This window comes from Leptonychotes weddellii, chromosome 5 (assembly GCF_054177405.1).
Source record: "Leptonychotes weddellii isolate Sample4059 chromosome 5, ASM5417740v2, whole genome shotgun sequence".
Classification (NCBI taxonomy): Eukaryota; Metazoa; Chordata; class Mammalia; order Carnivora; family Phocidae; genus Leptonychotes; species Leptonychotes weddellii.
The window spans coordinates 78,602,121-78,624,639 of NC_138373.1; the positions used below are offsets into that span (position 1 = coordinate 78,602,121).

Here is a 22,519-nt window from a genome sequence, read left to right on the forward strand (position 1 = left end):
CGCTTAACGACTGAGCCACCCAGGCGCCCCGCTATGTTTTTAGTTGTGAGCCAAAATGCCAAATCGTGTGATATAAAAGGATATAGGAATAAAATACCTGAATAAGGTGTGATTTATTAGGACCTCAGGTCCCCTGTCTTTGTTAGGCAACTTTGTCTGCAAGTCAAATGCATAGTAATCATGCTAGTGTACCAAATAATGTTTAATAAACAAATAGTGACATCTTGTGGCCTTTCAGCACTATGCTGCATTTTAAAGCGACCATACAGAGTATAAAAATCTAAAAACTTGGTTAATACCTGTGAGGGGAGCTATACACTTCTGGGTTCGCAATTTTAAATACATTTCTCGCCCTTACTAGAATTAGGACATGAGAAAATATCCTTTGAAGAAATGTAAGTATAGATACATACATATAATGAAGTACAGAGAAATATATTAAGAGAAAAGAAGCCAAAGGTATTATTCTTTTTATTAGACTATTCTGAAATAGGATGCAGTTTTGTGTTACTTGCTAGATACATTACTGGTATTTCAAGATTTTACTGTCAAACATATAGAAATACTACTCTAATTTCACATGAAACAGAATTTTTTTTTAAGATTTTATTTATTGGGCGCCTGGGTGGCTCAGTTGGTTAAGCGACTGCCTTCGGCTCAGGTCATGATCCTGGAGTCCCGGGATCGAGTCCCGCATCGGGCTCCCTGCTCGGCAGGGAGTCTGCTTCTCCCTCTGACCCTCCTCCCTTTCATGCTCTCTGTCTCTCATTCTCTCTCTCTCAAGTAAATAAATAAAAAATCTTTAAAAAAAAAATAAGATTTTATTTATTTACTTGAGAGAGAGAGAGAAAGAGAGCACGAGTGGGAAGGAGGAGCAGAGGGAGAGGGAGAAGCAGGCTCCCCACTGAGCAGGGAGCCCAACGCGGAGCTGGATCCCAGGACCCCGGGATCATAACCTGAGCCCAAGACAGACACTTAACCAACTGAGCCACCCAGGCGCCCTGAAACAGAAATGTTTTTTACTCTATATATTACAAATCTCTTCAGTGAATAATTGTTCTTGAAAGCATAGTTATGAGTGCTTGTTATGAGTACTTGTAGCATCTTGAGGAAAATGAATCTTCATGGTTTATGGAAATTCTCCTCCAAATATTTCAGCTGGTTTTGTGCTGTCTTTCAGAATGGAACACCTGTTTGTCTTCAAACCAACATACACATGGACTTTAAATTCAACTGTGAATGTGTTTCCTAAAAATCTTCAGAATTATCAGTTAGTTTAAAAAATAATTAAAATACACTTTCAGAGCTCATAAATTACAAATCTTGTAAAGAACTCTCCTCCCCACTAGAAATAATTTAAATTTAAATGTGTGAGAAAATTAAAAAATTAATAAACTCAGTGTTAGAATTTAGCAAAGAGCCCTTCCTGCCTTCCCTTGTTACTTGCTTCAGCAACATTTAGTTAGAGCCCACTTTTTGCAAAGCTTTGGTTAGACACGATCAATGATATTGCCTTATTATTTTATAGAAACAATAATTATTTTCTGTCCCTCTAATTGTTGACCCTATTGTCCTTTATTTCCATAAACATCTTTGCTGCACCACAAGTAAAAATTTACTCTTATAGGACCCCAAATTTTCCAGTACTGCTTGGAAAATAAGTTCAGCCATGCCTTATACTATTAATTTATTGATACAACAAGTGTACTCAAAGAAGTGAACATTTCAGGAATCTTTAACCGTGAAATTTGTATAAAAACCCAATATCCTCAGGTACAGATGGGTCTGGCTGCCTTGTGTCTGAGCCATACAAGGTGGGGCCCCAGGAAACAAGTGTCCACCTTTTACCACCAACCTTCACATACTACTGAGAAGTCCAGGGATCCCCAGGACCATCATATGGTGTGAACTTTAATTCTCTAAATTAACTCCACATGAGATTTCATGCTCTGTTGAGAAGTACTTTAATTATTGTTAGTCTCTTAAACTAAAGTGCACCTCTTTCTTTCCTTTAGCCCCAGTTGCTCCGGAAATCACATCTGTGGAGTATTTCAACAGTCTGTTATATATCAGTTGGACATATGGTGATGACAAAACTGACCTCTCCCATTCTAGAATGCTACACTGGATGGTTGTTGCAGAAGGAAAGAAGAAAATTAAAAAGAGTGTATGTTTCTTTGAATCCCAGTATGGGGCATCTGAACATTCATTTACATAAACTATTGAAAACCATTAAGCAGACATTTATTGAAACATTAAACAAATGTCTTATGCTTGTTGGCACTGTTTTAGGCTCCGATGATAGGACAGTGAAGAAAAATTTGAATTCTTCCTTTCAGAGAGTTTACCTTTTACTCTTTAATAGTGAGCTGTACTAGTTATAACTAGTAATTCATTTATATTTAAAGTTAGGATTTGAGCTTTTCCTTCAGGATGTCAAACTTTTTTTTTTTTAAAGATTTTATTTATTTATTTGACAGAGAGAGACACAGCGAGAGAGGGAACACAAGCAAGGGGAGTGGCAGAGGGAGGGGGAGAAGCAGGCCTCCCGAGGAGCAGGGAGCCCAATGTGGGGCTTGATCCCAGGACCCTGGGATCATGACCTGAGCCGAAGGCAGACGCTTAACCATCTGAGCCACCCAGGCGCCCCATAGTCATTCATTTATATTTAAAGTTAGGATTTGAGCTTTTCCTTCAGGATGTCAAACATTTTCAAGAAAACCACAGTGAATATGTTTTAAAATTTTCTCCATGTATCACCAATGCCTAAATATTTGAGTACGTTGGAAATCCTGATTTCTTTTCTTCTGCTTTATTAAACTATTTGACATTACATTAGTTAAGGTACAGACTAAATTACTGAAAAAAAAAACAACAAAAAACAAAACTCGAAGATTGTGGCTCAAAGAAAATAAAAGTTTGTTTCTCTCGTGCAGGCACAGGACTATGAGGGCACCTTTGCTGTAAGGGATCAATCATCCAGGGGTCCAGATTCTTTCTATCCTGTTGTTCCATCTACCACAGTGTAGTCTTCATTTGCATGGGTGAACCTGCACAGTTATTAGATCCATATTCTAGCCTGTGGGGAGAGGAAAAGAGAAGGTGTGGTAGCCCAGCACTTACTGGGTGTGGACAGAATTATAAGCTGCCCGTATGACTTCCACTGACAATCGATTGGTCAGAGGTGGATCACATGGTCCCCTCTAGCTATAGGGGAGACTGGGAAATTCCGTCTTTCATTAAGAAGCCAGGTGGCTATAGACATGACTAGGTTTCTTCGGAGCTTCCCAGCTAGGGCTGAGTAATGTACACATCAGTAGCAACCCAGCAAATGCCTTTTCTAAAATTTGCTGTGAAGATGAGGAAAAATATCAGAGGAATACCTATTCCAAATAGAAAATTAATTGCAGGGTGCCTGGATGGCTCAGTTGGTTAAGCGACTGCCTTCGGCTCAGGTCATGATCCTGGAGTCCCGGGATCGAGTCCCACATCGGGCTCCCTGCTCGGCAGGGAGTCTGCTTCTCCCTCTGACCCTCTCCCCTCTCGTGCTCTCTCTTTCATTCTCTCTCTTTCAATTAAATAAATAAAATCTTAAAAAAGAAAACTAATTGCAAAAAATATTCTGATAGGTATTATGCATTTTTAGAGCTACCTTGCATTTGGCTCAGTTGAGGAATTTATAACATTTTCAAAGGAAACAAAGTATCCATAAGGTTGTGATCAACTGTAGATTGATTACACAGAACAGAGAGGGAATGCCTGCTATCGCCCTGTCGTTGTTTGGAGTGGTATTCTAGTTCAAGTTCATTAGAAGTTTAAACCCTTGATTTTGATGGATCTTGCAGGTCACACGCAATGTCATGACTGCAATTCTCAGCCTGCCTCCAGGAGATATCTACAACCTCTCAGTAACCGCTTGCACAGAACGAGGAAGTAATACCTCCATGCTCCAGCTTGTCAAGCTAGGTAAGAAGAATGCACATGCGCGTGAGTGTGTATGTGTGTGTGTGTGTGTGTTGACAATAGTCATGTCCAGAGAACTGGTGTTTGCATCTCTTGATTTGTCATGTCTTCTCAATTCAGTGAAATAACAGAAAAATGGTTCACTCTCTTTTGTAAGTGTAAAATAAACATGTATACTACTAAATGAGTTAAGTTCAACTTATTATGAGTTTTCATGAAAGAAATTTTTACTCTGCTGAAAGACAGGAGTATTCACCATCATTAGTGAGATTAGAGAAACCAAGGAGTCTGAGGAATTTAGAGGAGACAAGATTTTAGAGATTATCTAATATGGTGTTCTCAACCCTATCAGACACCATTCCTTCTCATAGGAGCATTATGTGATGCCCTCTTTAATAACTCAAATTGAAATTCATACATAAAATAACCCACATATTGATTTTTTATGTTGATATAATGTCCTAACTCTAATCTAAAACCAAGATAAAATTTAAAAAATATATAACACAATTGTATGGATCCCCTATGTACTTGTTCAGATACAGTTCTTCTGTAAGTCATAATGAAATTGCCTGTGACTACAAATAATTAAAATGAACAAGTTTGAGTTTACAAGACGCAAAGGAATTGGTAGTCCTTCCATACAAGTATAAAAGTAAATGAAAAAGTGAATAAAATAACTGAGCAAGCATAAGTACAGGTGGACCCTTGAATAAAACCTAGTGTTATGATAAGAGACTAGGTATATTTGCATATGATGAGAGAAAGAGGAAAATAACCTTAATTAAAGTAAAAGAGAACATGCCAAGAAAAATAATGGGCTGTGGATGATGGAAAATGAGGAAAGTATAATATTCTTGCAAATGAGCTAGAAATTATTGTGTAGTGTTGTGTCAAAATTATTTATATTATGAAATACAACTAGGAAGTGACACTGTTTAACACAAAACGCATCTTCTACATTCAACAGTCTTCCATGTAGCGAGGTATACATTTAGTTTCTGATACATAAAGGGACCTCAGAGATAAGAGTCCATGATCAGCAGCAGGCAAAAGAGAATAGATTGGCAAACTGTTGTGGGGTAGTTTCAGTGTACGACGGGCAAGCTGGAAACAAATGCACTTCAATGTGTCATTTTCACAGCAGAGATCTCCTCTTCATATTTCGAAAATGAAAAGTATAGAGAATAGCAATACAAATATTTTCAAAACACTTAATGCAACTTACTGACATCACTGCTTCAGACGTCTGCTAATTTAGACTCTGTATCTAAGCCTATTCATAAGAGTGTCAAATTGTCACGGTTACTACATATGTTCAGATGTGCAGCTGTAAGTAAAGATGGATCCAGGGGGAGGGCCGCCTGGGTGGCTCGGTCAGTTAAGCAGCCGACTCGTGGTTTTGGCTCAGATCATGATCTCAGGGTCATGAGATCAAGCCCCACGCTGGGTTCTGCACTCAGCATGGAGTCTGCTTCAGAGTCTCTCCTTCTTCCTCTGTCCCTCCTCCCTACACGTGCACTCTCACTCCCTCTCTCTCTCTCAAACAAATAAATAAAATCTTTTTTAAAAAAGAAGAAAAGTCTGATCCAGGGTGTTTTATAAGCAGCTCAGACACCCTGAGTAGCATTTGCTGGCAGTGATGTACCTTTAGAAAACTCTTAGAAAATCCCAAACAAAACAAAACACAGTCTTTCCTTAGTTTCCCCAATAGTTGTGTTTCACTGTAATTCAGTGCATAAGACACTAGGTCTTAAATCTTTGTGTGTGTGTGTGCCTCATATTTGCCATTGGAAAAATTAAATCCTTGCACTGGAACCCTTTAAAATTAAATAGGTAGTTGGAAATATATAACACGTTAAATAGATACTATGGGCAGAAAAAGCAAATTATTGAATAATTTGTAAATAACATCTAATTCTTCTTCATGACAACTTTCTTCTAAATTATTTTACCTAAATCTTGAAAAAAATTCCCAAGATTATCATGTGGTAAAGTACTTGCAGTTATATTTATAGCGTATCTATAACTGGTGTGACATTACAAAGGTATGTGAGATGTGGGACATGGGACAGTTTTTCCGTTTGGAGCTTTCTTGATCATTTCAGGACATCTAGCACTTCTGCTTCCTGCCCACAGAAGGCCAGTTAGCAACCTTCCCTGTGACTATTAAAAACATTCCTGCAAACTTACAAACACCTTCCCACTGAGAACCACAAGTTCAATTTCATTCACTGCAGGCAATCTGCTCTTCTTCCCCAGCTATCTATACTTCAATTCTAGGAATGTGAAGATCATCAGCTTCCAACCTTGTATGATCTTTCTATTAAGAAAAAATTGCCTGCCTATCCATTCCAACTGTTATGTCTGATTTTGTCCTCCATGGACATAAAAATCAGTTCAAAACTTGTTTCTAGGTAACTGGAATTGCTTAAAGATTATGCTCACTTTCCCCATGCCTTTCTTTTCCCCAGCTTCATGATGACAGGAATCTGTAAGTGTTTCTTGGGTCCTAGCTGATTTCTCTAACTCATTTGGTCTTTTTTAGTCTTCCTCGAAGTTCAAAGCTAGGTCTTACCAAAGTAGCATTCAGTGAACCTATTGCGAGCTTCACTGTTATTTTTTATTTTTTACATTATGGCTGATATATGATCAGGAGTATGAGTTAAAATCATGAGCTGATACAATTATACTCACACAACAAAGGAGTAGGAGTGAAAATCATGATACTTCCTAAATTTATCATGAGCTTTCGAGCCTCCATGTCTCCCTGTTAATAGATGGAACTACCTAAACCACTTTAGAAAGGCCCTTTAAACTTTTCAAGAAGAGAAGGCAAGTTTCCATAGAAATTATTTCTTGGAATCAGCAAGGTTTTCCCTTTTGTGATCTAAATATCAGGTGAAATATTGCCTCTCTATTGTTCCTCTCTGAAACTAAGACAATGTATATATACTGGGCCTGAACTCAGCCTTTTTTCCCCCCTGAAAACTAAATAACCTCACTTTTTATCCATTTGTCTAAAAGTCTATTTTCTATTCTACTAATCGCATTATTGCGTTTTTTCAGCTCTTCCAATTTCCCACAACACACAAGGCCTTGCCTACTTCAGATGTTCAATAGATACTCATCAAACCACACTGCAACCACAGACCTCAAAGTTGAAAATAATATTGCAAGTTTTACCTTTCAGAGAAGTAAAATAACATTTCACTTTAGTAATAACTGATTGCAGGTATTTTGTATTTCACAAAACTTTCAGTCTAGTCACTTTATGTTTCCTTATGGCATTCATGTAGTATACGGAGAAGTCATATTAATTCTACTTTACGGAAACATGCAGCTTTGGCACACAGATTGTTAGGGCTTGTTTGAATCAGAATGATGTTGGCTGGCTGGGCTGGGGCATCTGGGTGGCGAAGTCGGTTAAGCATCCAACTCTTGATTTCGGCTCCAGTCATGATCTCAAGGCTGTGAGATCAAGCCCTGTGTCCGGCTCCGAGCTGGGTGTGGAGCCTGCTTAAGATTCTTTCTCTCCCTCTCCCTCTGCTCTCCCCCCTCCCTCTCTAAACAAACAAACAAACAAACTGGTTGGGCTAACCTTTCGTTCAGTTTCACGGTGATAAAAGCCTCTTTGTTCTACTTGCCATCATGGAGGGCAGAATTGACATCTGTGGGAAAAAACAGGCTACTGATGAATCCAGTATAATATAAATTAATCCAAGATGGCATGTACAAGGAGAGAGAGCCCTCAAACAATTGCCAAGGATTTTCAACTATTATATCATCAATAAGCATCGACGAGAAGACCCTACCAACAGTGGTGCTGTTTGCAGGGCATTGAGCCAGTCATCCTATTAAGAGTTTAGGTTGCCAGGAGGCTCACGGTATCATGGTGGTGTGTGATGACAGCTCTTTTTGGCAGTCAGTACAAATGTCAATCAAATCTGCACTAAGACGTGTCATTTTACAAGAACTTATTGGTTGACATGCAACTGTGGCTTCAACCAGCAGCCAGTCGTAACTTCTGGTCTTGGTGAATCCACTTAAAACTCTGAGCCAACCTGAAGAGGATTTGGTAAGTTTACATCAGATGATCAACCATTTAAAAAAAAAAAAAGGAAAAAAAGAAAGGGAAAGAAATAAGGAGGGGGAGTGTGGGCATATCACAAAATAGCTCTATGGTAGTGGAATATCCATTCATTCATTCATTTAATGAATACATACAGAGAACCTTGTAAGAATTGTCCAGTTGCCAGACTACTTGTAGTAGTGAATTCAAAGGGCTACTTTCGGTTTCAAGGAACTTATGATCTGCTGTGTACTGTATTAAAACAGGGCAGTGTGGGACAGATTGCATATGCAGCAAAACCTTTCTCTGAGAATGCAATGATGAGAGATATGAATAACAAGAAAGGATCTGCCATGAAAAGTTTGGAAAAAGGCATGCTAAGCAGAGGGAATAAGCAGAGGCCAGATTATATAGGATTTCTAAGAAGATGGAGTTGAGATTTTATTTTGAATGCAATAAGAGAGCATGGAGAGAATTAAAAATAAACAATCTAACATATTTAAAATAATCCTTCTGGTTGCTCAAGGGAGGAATGATTGTTGGGTCACCAATGAAGACAGGGAGACCAATTAAGGGACCATGTGTCTTAAGCTTAAAAATAGCACTCTAGGGGCACCTGGATGGCTCAGTCGGTTGGGCAGCCAACTCTTGATTTTGGCTCAGGACATGATCTTAGGGTCATGGGAACAAGCCCCATGTTGGGCTCTGTGCTCAGTGTGGAGTCTGCTTGAGATTCTCTCTCCCTCTGCCCCTCCCCCTCTCTGTTTCTCTCTCTCTCTCTCAAATAAATAAATAAATCTTTAAAAATAGCATTCTAATTCAATAAGTTCCATGGGAAATTAAGGCAACTTTGACTTAAGTGGTAATAATGGAGAAAAATGGACAGAATTCAGGAGTTATTTTGGACCTTGTGTCCACAGAGCTTTCTGGTGGGGTGAAAATAGGAAATAAGAGAAAGGGAAATTAAGAATGACTTTCAGGCTTTGCTCTTGAGCAATTAGGGTGGATGGTGGTACAATTCACTGAGGTTGAGGACTAGAGAAACTAGAAGAGGAATAAATTGAGGGTATGGTGAGAAGCACAGATTCTTCTTTGGACATAAAAAAATTGAGAGGACATCCAAGCACAGTTGTCAAATAAAATGATTATTGTTATGTGTCTAGAGATGAGATCAGGGGAGAATTCTGGACTGGAGATAGAAATTTTGGAGTGTCTGGATGAGATCACTAACTAGTAAGCAGAAATAGAAAAGAACCACTCCAGCACTTAGACATTGAGCAGAGCAGGAGTCAGCAAGAGACACTGGGATGGTACAGCCAATGAGGTCAGAGAAAACCAGAAACAGAATGTATACACCACCACTGTCAAAATTCTGCAGTATCCTGACCGCAGTTGTGTTCAGAGAGGTTCAAGATAAGGAATCAGGTAACTTCAGTCCTTTGAGGTGCTAGGAGAGATTTGGAGATAATTCAGTACAATGCCTTCATTTGAGCAACTTGGAACCTAGAGAAGTTTGACTTTACACATTGTTGAGTCTGGGTGGAGAAACAGTGATTCAGCCCTTTTTATCCACCCGCTGCTTATGTCTTCCTGGATTTGGAGTGTATTTTTTTTTCTAAAAACTTCATTTTTTAGTGAACCCTTCTAACAGAGCTGGGAGGTGTTTCACACCCACTTGGGTGGCTTTCTCTGTTCCTCTTTTGGAATTTGGGTATTAATAACATTAGTTTGATTTTCTTAATCTCAATCACGAAAGGTTTTATATAAATTAGAAATCTTTAAAACATAGTTTGATTATAAATAAAAAAGAATCAAAATACTTTTAGATGTTAGGAATTTGGGGCATATTACAATCTCTCTCTCTTTCTCTTTCATAATATTTCAGTAGGTTACAAATAATTATTTACACTTTGATGAAAAGTAATTTCTGACTTTATAAAAGCCCAGCTATTACACAGCGCTGCCCTTCATGATCTCACTCTCAGTTGAGAAAATTTGTTTATTCTTATGTTGAAATCATTGAGTTTACAATTTTAGAAATAGTTGCTTGGATATATGCAGTCCTTATTTTTCGCAGGAAGTGAGTTAAGTGTTGTAAGTCAGAACACACTGAAGTCTAATGTACCTCTCCCTATCCACCCGTGCCCTTTTCTCAGATCCTCTCTTAGTAAGGGACTACCTTGTTATCCCTCTCACCCCCCACCAAAAAGAAACGAATTTAATAAGATACAAATGTGACTAAATTGTGTCAATGTAGCACCGAGAAAAGGAAAGAAAGGTGGATGAATGAATGCATGGAAGGGAGGGGAAGGAGAAAGTGAAAGAAAAAGAAAATATGCATATCCATTCTATCCATCCATCCATCTATATTTATTTACTTACTTACTTATGGGCTGCCAGTCAGAAAAAAGCTAATAAATTAAGATACTGTACTTTTAAAAAATTAATTCAGCTCAAGCCCCACGTTGAGCTCCCCTCTCAGTGGGGAGTCTGCTTCTCCCTCTCCCTCTCTCCTTGCTCATGCTCTCTCTCTCTCTCAAATAAATTTTAAAAAATAAAAAATTAATTCATTCTATACATCAACAAATATTTATTTAGCATTTACTATGCGCTACATACTAATCTAGGTGCTGAGAATACAGAAATGAACAAAACTGATAAAAATTTCTACCTTCATTCCAGTGGAGAAAAAGAGACAATAAACATAAATATAAGGATGCCAGATGGTTACATATGTTATGGAGAAAAAATGAAGCAGTGAAAAAAGTGTTATGGGGAGTAGGGTGCAATTTTTGTAGGGGGTGGCATAGGTTAAGCTTCATGGTGAAGGTGGTATTTCAGTCAAAACCTGAAGGAGGTGAGGCAGTGAGCCAAACAGATAACTGGGAGGTTTTGTAGGCAGAGGGAACCACAGGTGCAAAGCTCCAGAAGCAGTAGTGTACCTGGAAGGTTCAAGGAAAAGTCAGGAAGACAGTATGGCTGAAGTGGAAGGAACAAGGGGAAGAGTAATAGATAAAAGGACAGAGAGGCAACAAGGGAACAGATCATGTAGCGTCATTGAATAGACGTTTCATTCCAAGTGAGATGGTACTCCACTGGATGGTTCAAGTGACAGAGTCACATGACCGGACAAGTTTCACAAGATCACTTTGGTACGAATAGAGTGTTCAGGAATCGAGGTAAAATGGGAAACCAGGTAGATAAGGTGACCATACATTCGAGTTACCACAGATAATACCAGTTTACACCTGCTATGGATCAGTTAAAGGCCAGTCACGCTCTTTTGCAATCCTTTTCTTCCCCCAAAAGTATTTCAATTTGGACACTTCTGATAAATTACATAGTTAACTGACAGTTAGGAGGCTATTGCATCTATCCAAATAAGGGATTATTCTTGCCTGCACCAGGGTGGTAGCTGTGAAGGTGATGAACAGTGATCAGATTCAAAATTTATCTTGAAGATGAAGCTGAGAGAGTCCACTGCTGGATTTAGATGTTGTCTATGAACGAATGAAGGAAGTCTTGAGAGATGCCAAGATATGGGTCCTGAGCAGTCAGAAAGGAAGATTATGGGAGAGGCAGGTTTGGGTGAAAGACCAGAAGCTGAGGTTTGGATGCATCAATATTTGAAGGTGTCTGTTAAGCATTAAAGAACAGATGTTGAGTGGGCAGTTAAAGGAGCTTGGATTCTGGGAGATTTCAGAACTGGGAAGTATAAATTTGAAGGTAGTCAGGAAACAGACTTGATGAGGTCATCAGGGAATGAATTAAGGAAAAAGAATGCTATCTATGGACTGAGCCCTGGCACTCCAGCTTTAAGAAATGGAGGTGGTGTGAGGGAACCAGTAAAAGAGCCTGAGAAGGAATGCCCGTGAAGTAAGAAAGAACACAAAGCAGTGTGATGTCCAAAGAACCAAGCAAAGAAAGTGCTTGATTGATCAACTTGTCGAGCCTGCTGGTAAGTCAAGTAAGATGTGGAACGAGAATTGACTGCTGATGTGAGCAACGCAGAAGTCATTGGTGATTTGGGGAGAAGGCATTTGGGTGAAGTGTAGTGAAGACAAAATATTTCAAGTATTAAAAGTAATTTAAGAGAGAATAAAAGGAGAACAACTGAAGACAGCTGGAATAACAAAACTTTTGAGGGATGTGATTATAAAAAGGAGAAAAAATGAGCAGGAGCTGAAGACAGAATCCAAGAGTTTTTATCTTTTTTGTTGGATTTGTTTTCTTTTTCTTTGTATTTTTTGAAGTGGGTGGAAACAGCTTTTCAATGGGCTAATCAGAATGATTCAACAGAACAGGGAAAATTGATGGGGCAGGATGGTTAGAGATGACACTCGTTAAAATGATGTCCTTGCTTGGGCCAAAAGTGGCAGGACCGTGGGTGCCACTGGAGGGGGCAGCCCGAGACTGGGTGAATCTGTAGTAAGGAAGAGTGACAGAGTATATGGGCACCAATGGGGTAGGCGAGTCAGGTGGGGGTGATGATGGAAGCTTGTGGAAGGCTTCTGCTACTGACTTCTTACAAACGTGTTCTTTAGGTTTTCAGAGGATCATGACTGCCATGCTACCCTTCTTGTAGAGTCCTCCATGGCCAACAGCCTCGTGCCAGCATTATCTTCTGGGTTGGGCTGCCAGGCATGTCACTGTTCCATGGCTCCGTCTCATCCCAAGACTAACTGATGCCCCTTCTCGATCTCTTTCTCTCCCATTTCTCACTGTGGTCTTCTGAGTTTCACAGCCATTTGTCAGCTGCCCACAGCCAAGCCACACAACTTCAGCACTTCCTTAAAAGCACTTCTCCTATATACCATAAAGTGACTTGCAGAGTTTGTAGGTTTCTGTTCAACATATTGGAAGAATCTGGATGATGGACAGATAGGGCCATGACTGTGATGTTTGGCACTGATCTCAATGTACAAGCAAGTGCCCACTCTGGAAAAGTTGGTCTTCTAGAAAGAGGAACTTTTCAGGAGGCCCCATCATCCTCAGTTATATGGAAATGAATGGCAAATACCCACATTTTTAGGGAGGAATCCAGGTATAGAAAAGATCCTTAACTAGGCGTACAGAGGTCTGGATCCCAGTTCTTGCTCTCACAGGCAAGTTGTGTTACCTTAGAAAGTGGGTTAGGGGTGTGCCTGGGTGGCTCAGTGGGTTAAGCAACTGCCTTCAGCTCAGGTCATGATCCCAGGGTCCTGGGATCGAGCCCCATGTTGGGCTCCCTGCTCAACAGGGAGTTTGCTTCTCCCTCACCCTCTGCTACTCTCTCTATCTCTCTGTCAAGTAAATAAATAAAATCTTTAAAAAAAAAAAAAAGAAAGTGGGTTAGGGCCTCTGGGTTTCAGTTGCCTCGTCTGTAAAGTGAGGGTCTGAACTAAATGATCTTTAATGTCTCTTCCAGTTTCAGAATTTAGTTCATACCTGAGTTCAGAGTAAAGGCAATAAGGCTAATGATACAATAAGAGCAGTGACCTTTTTCTAAGAATTTGGCAAAAATAACTCCTAACTAAATAAAAATGCTAAGTAAAAACCCATATTCTTGGAACCCAAAAAGGAGGAAGTCGGAAATGTTGTTTTGAAACTAAGTAAGGTTAAATGAGAGCTTTCTTTGAAAAATTTTACTTATCTTTAGAAGTTACCAGAGCTGGTGAAATCATAAAAACACCCAGTGACTCACAGAAGGGGATATTACACTTGCTATCATTAAGGCATAAAGAATTTATTTAAAATGTGATAGAAATCACGGGTATTTCTTTTTTTTTTTTTTTAAAGATTTTATTTATTTGACAGAGAGAGACAGCGAGAGCAGGAACACAAGCAGGGGGAGTGGGAGAGGGAGAAGCAGGCCTCCCACCGAGCAGGGAGCCCGATGCGGGACTCGATCCCAGGACTCCAGGATCATGACCTGAGCCGAAGGCAGACGCTTAACGACTGAGCCACCCAGGCGCCCATGGGTATTTCTAATTCCTGAGAAAATCCTATGTTTTGCATATGGAAAGGGCCTGATTATAATGTAATATTTGCCTGAATTTTTTAAATAGTTCCCCATGTTGTTTTTAAATTTTCTCATTACTTATTAAAAGAATCTCCCTAAACTGACAAGAGAATAGGCTTAGTATAGGTTTAGTAAACTTTGGATCTAACCCAGGTTTCTGTTATTTAATGTATATTTTCATCTTCTTAATTTCACTGCCTACCAATCTCAACCCACTATGAATAATTTCTCTAACACTTTTTTTTCCCCTTTCAAATAGTGCTTTCTTTTGCGGATGTTGTTTTTGACCAAGCTGAACGTAATTTATGTGGCTTGCACTGTAAAAGTCACAAATGTTTCTTTGACCTAGTTGAATATAAGTTAGGCTTACACTCCTTAAGGTAGAATGGCCTGCCGTGAGGAAAATAAAAAATATATTTATTTTTAAAAGACCGATAATAATATAGACGTTAAAGGCCATCCTTTATGTATGAAAAGGACACTCGCAAATTGCTGTCAGTGATGCTGAGGATTGAAAACAGATTTTATCATATCGATCATTTTTTACAATGTTTTTTTCTATTGAATTCCCCTTATCACCAATGTCACACATTTGTAAAAGGACTCACCAGCTTTAGAGGTATAAACTATAAACAGAATGAAACTAGTGGGCCCTTGTGGATATAATCTTGGCCTCATTAACATCATTCTATCGGCAGCTAAACTGATGGGTCCTATTAAAATAAGAAACAAGGTAATAATTGTCAGAAAAAAGATGGATTTGAGACAATAAATACATTCTCTTCTGCTCCAACGTGAAATATTACAACCTGACTCCCTTTGGGATTCCCTAGGAAAGGAAGAAATTTGCTGCCAGAGCAAAGAATAAGAGTCAGGCACCAGCCCATCCTTTACCCAAGGTCACCTTCACTCCCCTGAGATCCTAGGGAACAGCTTGAGCCTCTCATAAGCCAATCAAAATTAAACGTAGAGATAGCCTTACAGCTTTCCTTTCTGCCCATGTTCTGTGCCTTGTACTTAATTTCCTTATAAAATTAAGTTGGATTTCCCACTCAAATAGGAGAGGCATTGAAAAGGAAAGAAGAGAAGGAAAAGAAGAGGGCTGAACAGTTGAGTATAACACTGACAATGTTAGAAAGCTCTTACAGAATATTTTAAAGCCAACAACCCCGTATCTGTACCTTGTTTTGTAAAGAGTCCATCTGTATCCTTTCCCCATATCCACAGGTTTTCCCCTCAAATATTGTGGACTCCAAAGTGATTTTAAACAAAAGGAAATCTGACATTATGAAGCCAGGGAATTTTGAAGAAGCTAAGGTTTAAAATGACATTTTGAGAAGTAGGAAGTGCTAGCCAGGGGATGTTCTATAACTAATGTCTGCCTGGCTCTTTATATTCTAGAAAGTGTTTTTGTGTGTGTTATCTTAAAGCTCGTTTGCTCTTCAAAACATCATTAAGGCCTTCCTCTCCCTCCCTTTTATGAACTGGACTGGATTTGATGTTTTGAAGAGTAAGAGAACTACATTAGTTTGCTAGAGCTGCCATGACAAAATATCACAGATTGGGTGGCTTAATCGACAGAAACTTATTTTCTCAGAGTTCTGGAGGCGAGAAGTCCAAGATGCAGGTATCAGCAGGTTTGCTTTCTCTGAGGCCTTTCTCCCGGGCTTACAGGTGACCTCACCTTCCAGCTGTGTCCTCACATGGTTCGTCTCTCTTCCCATTTGTCTTTGGTTTCTCCTTGTCTGCCCAAATTTCCTGTTCTTATAAGAACACCGGTCAGATTGGATTGAGGTCCACCCTAAGGGCCTCATTTTAACTTACCTCCCTAAAGGCCCTATCTCCAACCACATTCACATTTTTGAGGTGCTGGGGCTTAGGACTTCAACCTAGGAATTTGGGTGAACAGAATTCAGCCCACAACAGAGATGAGAGACCAATAAAAAGGCTTTTCCATGTCATTGTATTCATAATCATACGAAATTGCCTGAACAATATTTAGACACTATTGGGGCGCCTGGGTGGCTCAGTCATTAAGCGTCTGCCTTCGGCTTAGGTCAGGATCCCAGGGTCCTGGGATCGAGCCCCACATCAGGCTCCCTGCACAGCGGAGAGTCTGCTTCTCCCTCTCCCTCTGCTGCACACCCTGCTTGTGTTCTCTCTCTCTCTGTCAAATAAATAAATAAAATCTTAAAAAAATATATTTAGCCACTACTCCCTTTTGGTTTTGTGCCTGAGGATGGGAAAGAGGAATCATCTAAGTCATGTTAGGCTATGGAGTTTAGCTGACTTTGCCTTCTTATGAGAGGAGCTAGATAACAGAATGGGGGAACCTCCAACCAGCTTCTGCCAAGAATTTCCACACTTCTGCTCTACCAAACAGGAAAGAATGTTCTATCCCTATACTGTATAACTGAAATATAATGAGAGCCAAAGATGTAATTTTAAATTTTCTAATAGCCACATTACAAAATACTAAAAAGAGATAGGTGACATTGAGTTTAATATACCTTATTTAACCAAATCTATCAACGTAGTATCATCCTAACATGGAATTGATATAAAGAATTCTAAATGAAATATCTTTATTCTTATTTTATACTAAGTCTTCAAAATTCAATCCATATTTCCCTCTTGCAGCTCCTCTCAATGTTGACTAGCCACATTTCAAGTACTCAGTAGCTACATGTGGCTAATAGCTACTGTGTTGGACAGTACAGTTCTAAAACTTTAATACATTTCCTGGGGCAGATGTTGTCTTGAGTAGTGAAATTTAATTAGAAGCCCTTTCCAATCCAATTACACCTCCACTTATGAAATATTGCAATGACTTTCTTTGTTTCCTTTGGAATAACAGGTGAAATTTCTCTCCAGTACATCTAAGGAAATATACCTGTCACAGAGATCCTAAACAGTCCTCAAGCAGGCGATCTCTGTATGTTACTCATTGACCTAGAGAGCTAATATGCATATGTCTTCCAGAAAAGGATACAGTGATAATGGGTACAGTGACCTTGGAATAATCTATTGCCCCTATATACCACCTGAAAAGAAAATTTTATTACGTGGCTGCTCAAAGGTCCCAGGCCCTTTGGAGGTTTTCCTGAGGATCCTACTTATCACCTAGATCCACATTTTTAGTGAGACCCAAAGAAACCACTACTCCAGTATTCAAGTCATACTCTTTGGACCACTGAAAACACTTGTAATTCATGACGGTCTTTGACTCAGCCACCAAAGCTGATAATTTTACCAATATGATCACTTTAAAAAGACAGAGAGCATCAAAATGTAGCCCCAATGTGTCTGGTCTTGCCTGATGCTTAAATCCTAATACCTCTGATTAATGAATCTTGACTTATGGTTTAAATCAGCCAGTAGAGAAGATTTATTGAACAATTGCAGGTGGCTAGTTCAAGGTGAAAACAAAATAATTTATAACACATGGCCCCTGTTCTTAAAGCATTTAGTAGGACCTAGAAGAATCAGGACTTTACTCACATAGATCAAATAGGGTAATAGAAAGTCAGAGAAGGGATAGATCATCGAGATAGAGTTAACAGACAAGGCTTCAGGGAGAAGAAGACTTTTTCCTGATCTTAGGATGATCCAAGTAGAAGAAAAAGTACACTGAGTTAAGAAAGAGTACTGCTTGGGGGCGCCTGGGTGGCTCAGTCGTTAAGCGTCTGCCTTCGGCTCAGGTCATGATCCCAGGGTCCTGGGATCGAGCCCCGCGTCGGGCTCCCTGCTCGGCGGGGAGCCTGCTTCTCCCTCTGCCACTCCCCCTGCTTGTGTTCCCTCTCTCGCTGTGACTCTCTCTGTCAAATAAATAAATAAAATCTTTAAAAAAAAAAAAGAAAGAGTACTGCTTGTATGATAGTCAGTGAGAAAACTGGCTTTACCAGGGGAAGTATTTCTGTGCGGGAGGAATGGTGGTGAAGCTGGATGGGTAATATGTGGCCTATGTAAGTAAGATCTTTAACACTTGGCATATTTGGATTTGATGCAATAGTCGTTGATCACAATAGATGATTACACAGATAGGACTTAACGTGAGCAAAGTGGTGTTTCAAGATGATTTAAGCCCTCATTGACAAATGAAGAAAGAACTGATTAAGAGCAGGAAAAAAGAATGAAGAGGCTGTTGTAATGACTGATAAAGTGTGATGACAAAAGCCTGAACATGCAATATAATAAAAGGAATAGACACAATGAAGAGATGACAAGAATTCTTTAAAGATACGCTCTCTGGCACTTGAGAAGCCAGAGAAGAGCCTCAAGCTTGTCAGCCCAGACAAGGGAACGAATGGAGGTGCTCATTAGGAAACATGGAGGGTAGGTGATTGGAAAGGCATGTGTAAAAAGTTGGAGCTGGAGATCAGGACTTGGGCAATGTTCATGTTGGATAGCTAACCTGAGTTTACCTACCCATCAGGAGAAAAAAAAAAAATACATAGCTGTCCTAAGGAATCTAATCAGTGCAGGAGACTCACTGTGAAGGGCAATTCTCTCATGTGTGTTTTGTAAAGAGAAAAAACCAAGGTTCAGCCTAAAAATCATCCATCTCTGCCCCAGACAACCTCATACTTGCCTCCAAAGGTTCAAGCTCTGCACCAGTCAGAATCACTGGAGGACCTACCCTCTGACTCATACCTATTCGCAGTGACAGTTATAAAGGATGTGGGCAGTGGAAGCTGCCCCCATGTTTCATCAACAGTTTTCATCAGAGGGGAAGTGAGACAGTACAACAGTACAACGTTTGGGGGAATGGACGATTCAGTGCAAATGAGAAAGGGGTCCTGACATCTGTTGTGAATTACGCCTGCGCAAGTTGAACCCCACCCCCCTTTCCTCCTTTAACTCCTCTGCCCATCCTCGTCGAGTTGTCTCTGGAAAGAAAACGGCTTTCTTTTTATTTGGACACAAATTTAAGTTGCCTGTGATAAATCACATGAAGGACGGTTCTGACATACTGCCTGGTTCTGAATAGGGCCGTGATGATGATATTCTAGAAAGAAGATCCAAACCTTCCCACGCAAGGATCATGGACATGTCAAAGCCTTCAGGGGCTTCTTCAAGCACTGCTAAAATCCAGGAGCTAGAGAACAGACTTCGGAGCATGGGACAAATAATAAAAAGAAATCCAAGTAACAAGCACACAGCATGTTGTCCGACAGGGACCCACACGTGGGCAGAGTCTGATGTTCCGTGAACCTGATAGCAATGTTAAAGACGTCTGACACAGGGTAGCAGGGACTCTGGCTGAAGCACTGGGGTTCAGGCATAGGGCTTTGTGTATTGGAGGAATTCAAGGGAAAGACAACCCCCAAACGACAGGGAGGAGGGTAGGAGAGATTCAGGAATGGGGGAACAAGACACAAGACCACTTCCTAAAACTGGGGAACAGACAGGGGTTTGGTCTGAAGCTAACAAATCCCGTGACTCATTTACTGGAAATGAGTACGAAGGGGCACAGTTTACTTGACTAATGGATTAATTTATTGATCTAGATTAAATGTCTAAAAGAAGAAGATAAAGAAATCAGTCCTCTAATATTTTGTTAACCATCCAGTCCCCTTCCATTAATCCTTTTCTTTTTTTTTTTTAAAGATTTTATTTATTTATTTGACAGAGAGAGTCACAGCGAGAGAGGGAACACAAGCAGGGGGAGTGGCAGAGGGAGAAGCAGGCTCCCCGCCGAGCAGGGAGCCCGACGTGGGGCTCGATCCCAGGACCCTGGGATCATGACCTGAGCCGAAGGCAGACGCTTAAGACTGAGCCACCCAGGCGCCCCCCATTAATCCTTTTCTTAAAAAAAAAAAAAATCCTATCTGTTTAGCTTTACCCCTCCTAATTTCGACTGAATTTTCAAGAAGCCATTCCTCGGACTAAACTATGCCAAATAGTCTCCAGAAAAGGAAGACAGGTTTTTGGCTAAGTACCCGACTGAATGTCTCCATTAGATGGGAGCAAACTACTTTCATTTTCTCAGCCCTCTAAGCACAGATTTTTGTTTCTCCTGCAGGAAGTTCTGTATTATCAGGGCAGGGCTAGTTCCAGTGCAGATGACACAAAAGCTATTAATAGATTATGGCTATAATAAAGCTGAAGTAGAAAACAGAAGTGATCCAAAGAGGGAGGTACAAAATGGAAGGGGGAGAAAAAGGCAAAATAGTCTGCCTCCCAAGATAGATGACAACTATGTTGGGACATATTTCAAAAGCAATAATGTAACATTTCGATGGTGCTCTTAACTACCTGTATTTGGGAATTTTTTTTTTTTTTTTTTTTTTTTTGCCTGTCTTATCCTGCCAATCGGGGGAAGAAGAAAGAATGTATTAAATTAAATGAAATTTTTTAAAACTCTGCCTTTGCTCAGAACCAGCTCCCCCAAAATCACTGTTTGCCGTGAATAAAACCCAGACTTCGGTGACTTTGCTGTGGGTGGAAGAGGGAGTAGCTGATTTCTTTGAAGTCTTCTGTCAACCAGTTGGCTCGAGTCAAGAAACAAAACTCCAGGTACTTTGCTTTTTGATTGTCCTTGTCTGAGTTCTTTTTGATTAAGGCTAATAATCTAAGTAAATTAAAGTCCTTTATTTGTTTAAACTACAGAAAATGAAAACAAAAGTTCACTTGCACTTCTGTGTTTCAAGGATAGAAATTAGCAATCGGCTTAGGTCAAGCCGTAAATATAAGAACCAATTTGCCAAATTGCCAAGTTGATTTTCATCTTTGCATGTATCTTTTGTCCCTAATCCTTAGTCACCCTGGGTCATACTGAGGACTGGAAGGGGTTCATTTTTCCTATTGCCATTAGATCGATCAAAGGGATAGACACTGTCATATAAAATATAACTTAACAAATATGAACTGATTGCCAGCTATGTGGAAGGTTCTGTGTGTGATACAAATGTTAGAATCAATACTTGCCTTTAAAATTGTTTTCATGTAGTTATGGATATTGCATCCGTCTAGAGATAACTAAGGTGAAACGCAGGTGCCATAGAGAGATCCATGCTACTAAGAGAATTTAAAGAAGGGACTATTTCTAGTTAGTAAGGAGGACAATTTTGCTTGGGAAAATGAAGGTTGAGAGAGGAGATTATTAAAGCTTTAGAATCGCAAATAGCAGATAGAGTGACTGCTGAGTTATTCACCGGGTCAAACCAAAGGGAAGGAGGGAGATGAACCAGTAGCTCCAAGGGTAACAAAACCACAAGAAAATAAATATATTACAGCCAGACATGGAAGGGAAAGGTCAAGTTTGTGAGGGATGTCACAAAATGCAGTGTACAGACTAATTCTATGCACATGAATAATTGATGCTTTTTAAATAATGCAGTTCATGAGATTGAAAAGAAGAAAGGATTTCTGGGAGTAGGAATCTTTTCATACGAGTGTTAAGATAATTTGCTTTGATTTCTTTCTCCTTTTGATATTCTCTCATACAAACGTATCTCTTTTTGATTTATACTGAAGAGCTCATCTTTTTCTTTTTCTCTTCTAAGAATCCTTTTTGGAAATAACTATTTTGCAGGTAGCGGATTTTCTTCTCTGCACCTATAGTAAACCCCCCCCTTAAGAAAACAATGGTTATGCAGCCACTTACTGTAACAGTCTTGCTAGCAGAAGTCTTTCCTTAGAACCATTCTTTTATAGAACAGTGAAAGAGGTGGAATTGCAAATAAGTGCTGACGGCTTTCATCTCTTTAGGCAGGAGTGTTTCAGATACCTGTTTTGAAAAAGAATGTTATGCTGGCTCATATTTTTATATTGTACTGTGGTACTTGCCACTGGTCTAACCACTGACCCACCAAATTAACAATTTGTTCTACTCAAGGATAGGTTAATGTTAAATGTTTGTGAGAACACAAAGTTGCTGTGCCTTGGGTGGATGTGATTTAAAAGCTGAGAATGCAGACAAAGGGGGTAGTGTCCTTAATATACAAAGAACAACTACAAATAGAAAAGAATGAAGACCAATAGCCCAAAACAAATATTTCATAGAAAATAAACACAAGGGACACCTGGGTGGCTCAGATACTTAAGTGTCTGCCTTTGGCTCAGGTCACACCCCCAGGATCCTGGGATCGAGTCCCGCATCAGGCTCCTTCTTCAGCAGGGAGTCTACTTCTCCCTCTCCTTGCCACTCCCCCTGCTTATACTCTCTCTCTCTCTGGCAAGTAAATAAATAAAATCTTTAAAAATAAATAAATAAAAATATACACAAAAGACACTTAAACATATGAAAAGATGATCAAGTTCACTCACAGTAAAAGAAATGCAGAATGAATACAATGAGGTGCAATTTCCATTAATAAGACTGGAAAAACTCAAAGAGTTTACAAATATATTGGATTGGAAGGAGTGTAGGAGAAGAGATGTTGTCACACACTGAGGGCAGCAGGATAATTTGGAAAATGTCTATAGAAGACAATTTGTTGGGGGACCTGGATGACTCAGTGGATTAAGTGTCTGCCTTT

The 22,519-nt window shown here is 39.7% G+C and overlaps 1 protein-coding gene across 2 annotated transcripts in view; it reads left to right on the forward strand.

The window, feature by feature from the left end:
• Positions 1 to 22,519, forward strand: part of PTPRO (protein tyrosine phosphatase receptor type O) — a 220,682-nt gene that overhangs the window by 152,499 nt on the left and 45,664 nt on the right. For both annotated transcript variants that reach the window (XM_006733776.3, XM_006733777.3), the window contains exons 11-13: positions 2,016 to 2,167; positions 3,846 to 3,966; positions 20,416 to 20,555. In XM_006733776.3, coding sequence (XP_006733839.2) covers positions 2,016 to 2,167; positions 3,846 to 3,966; positions 20,416 to 20,555 — 413 coding nt within the window. The remainder of the gene's footprint in view (positions 1 to 2,015; positions 2,168 to 3,845; positions 3,967 to 20,415; positions 20,556 to 22,519) is intronic.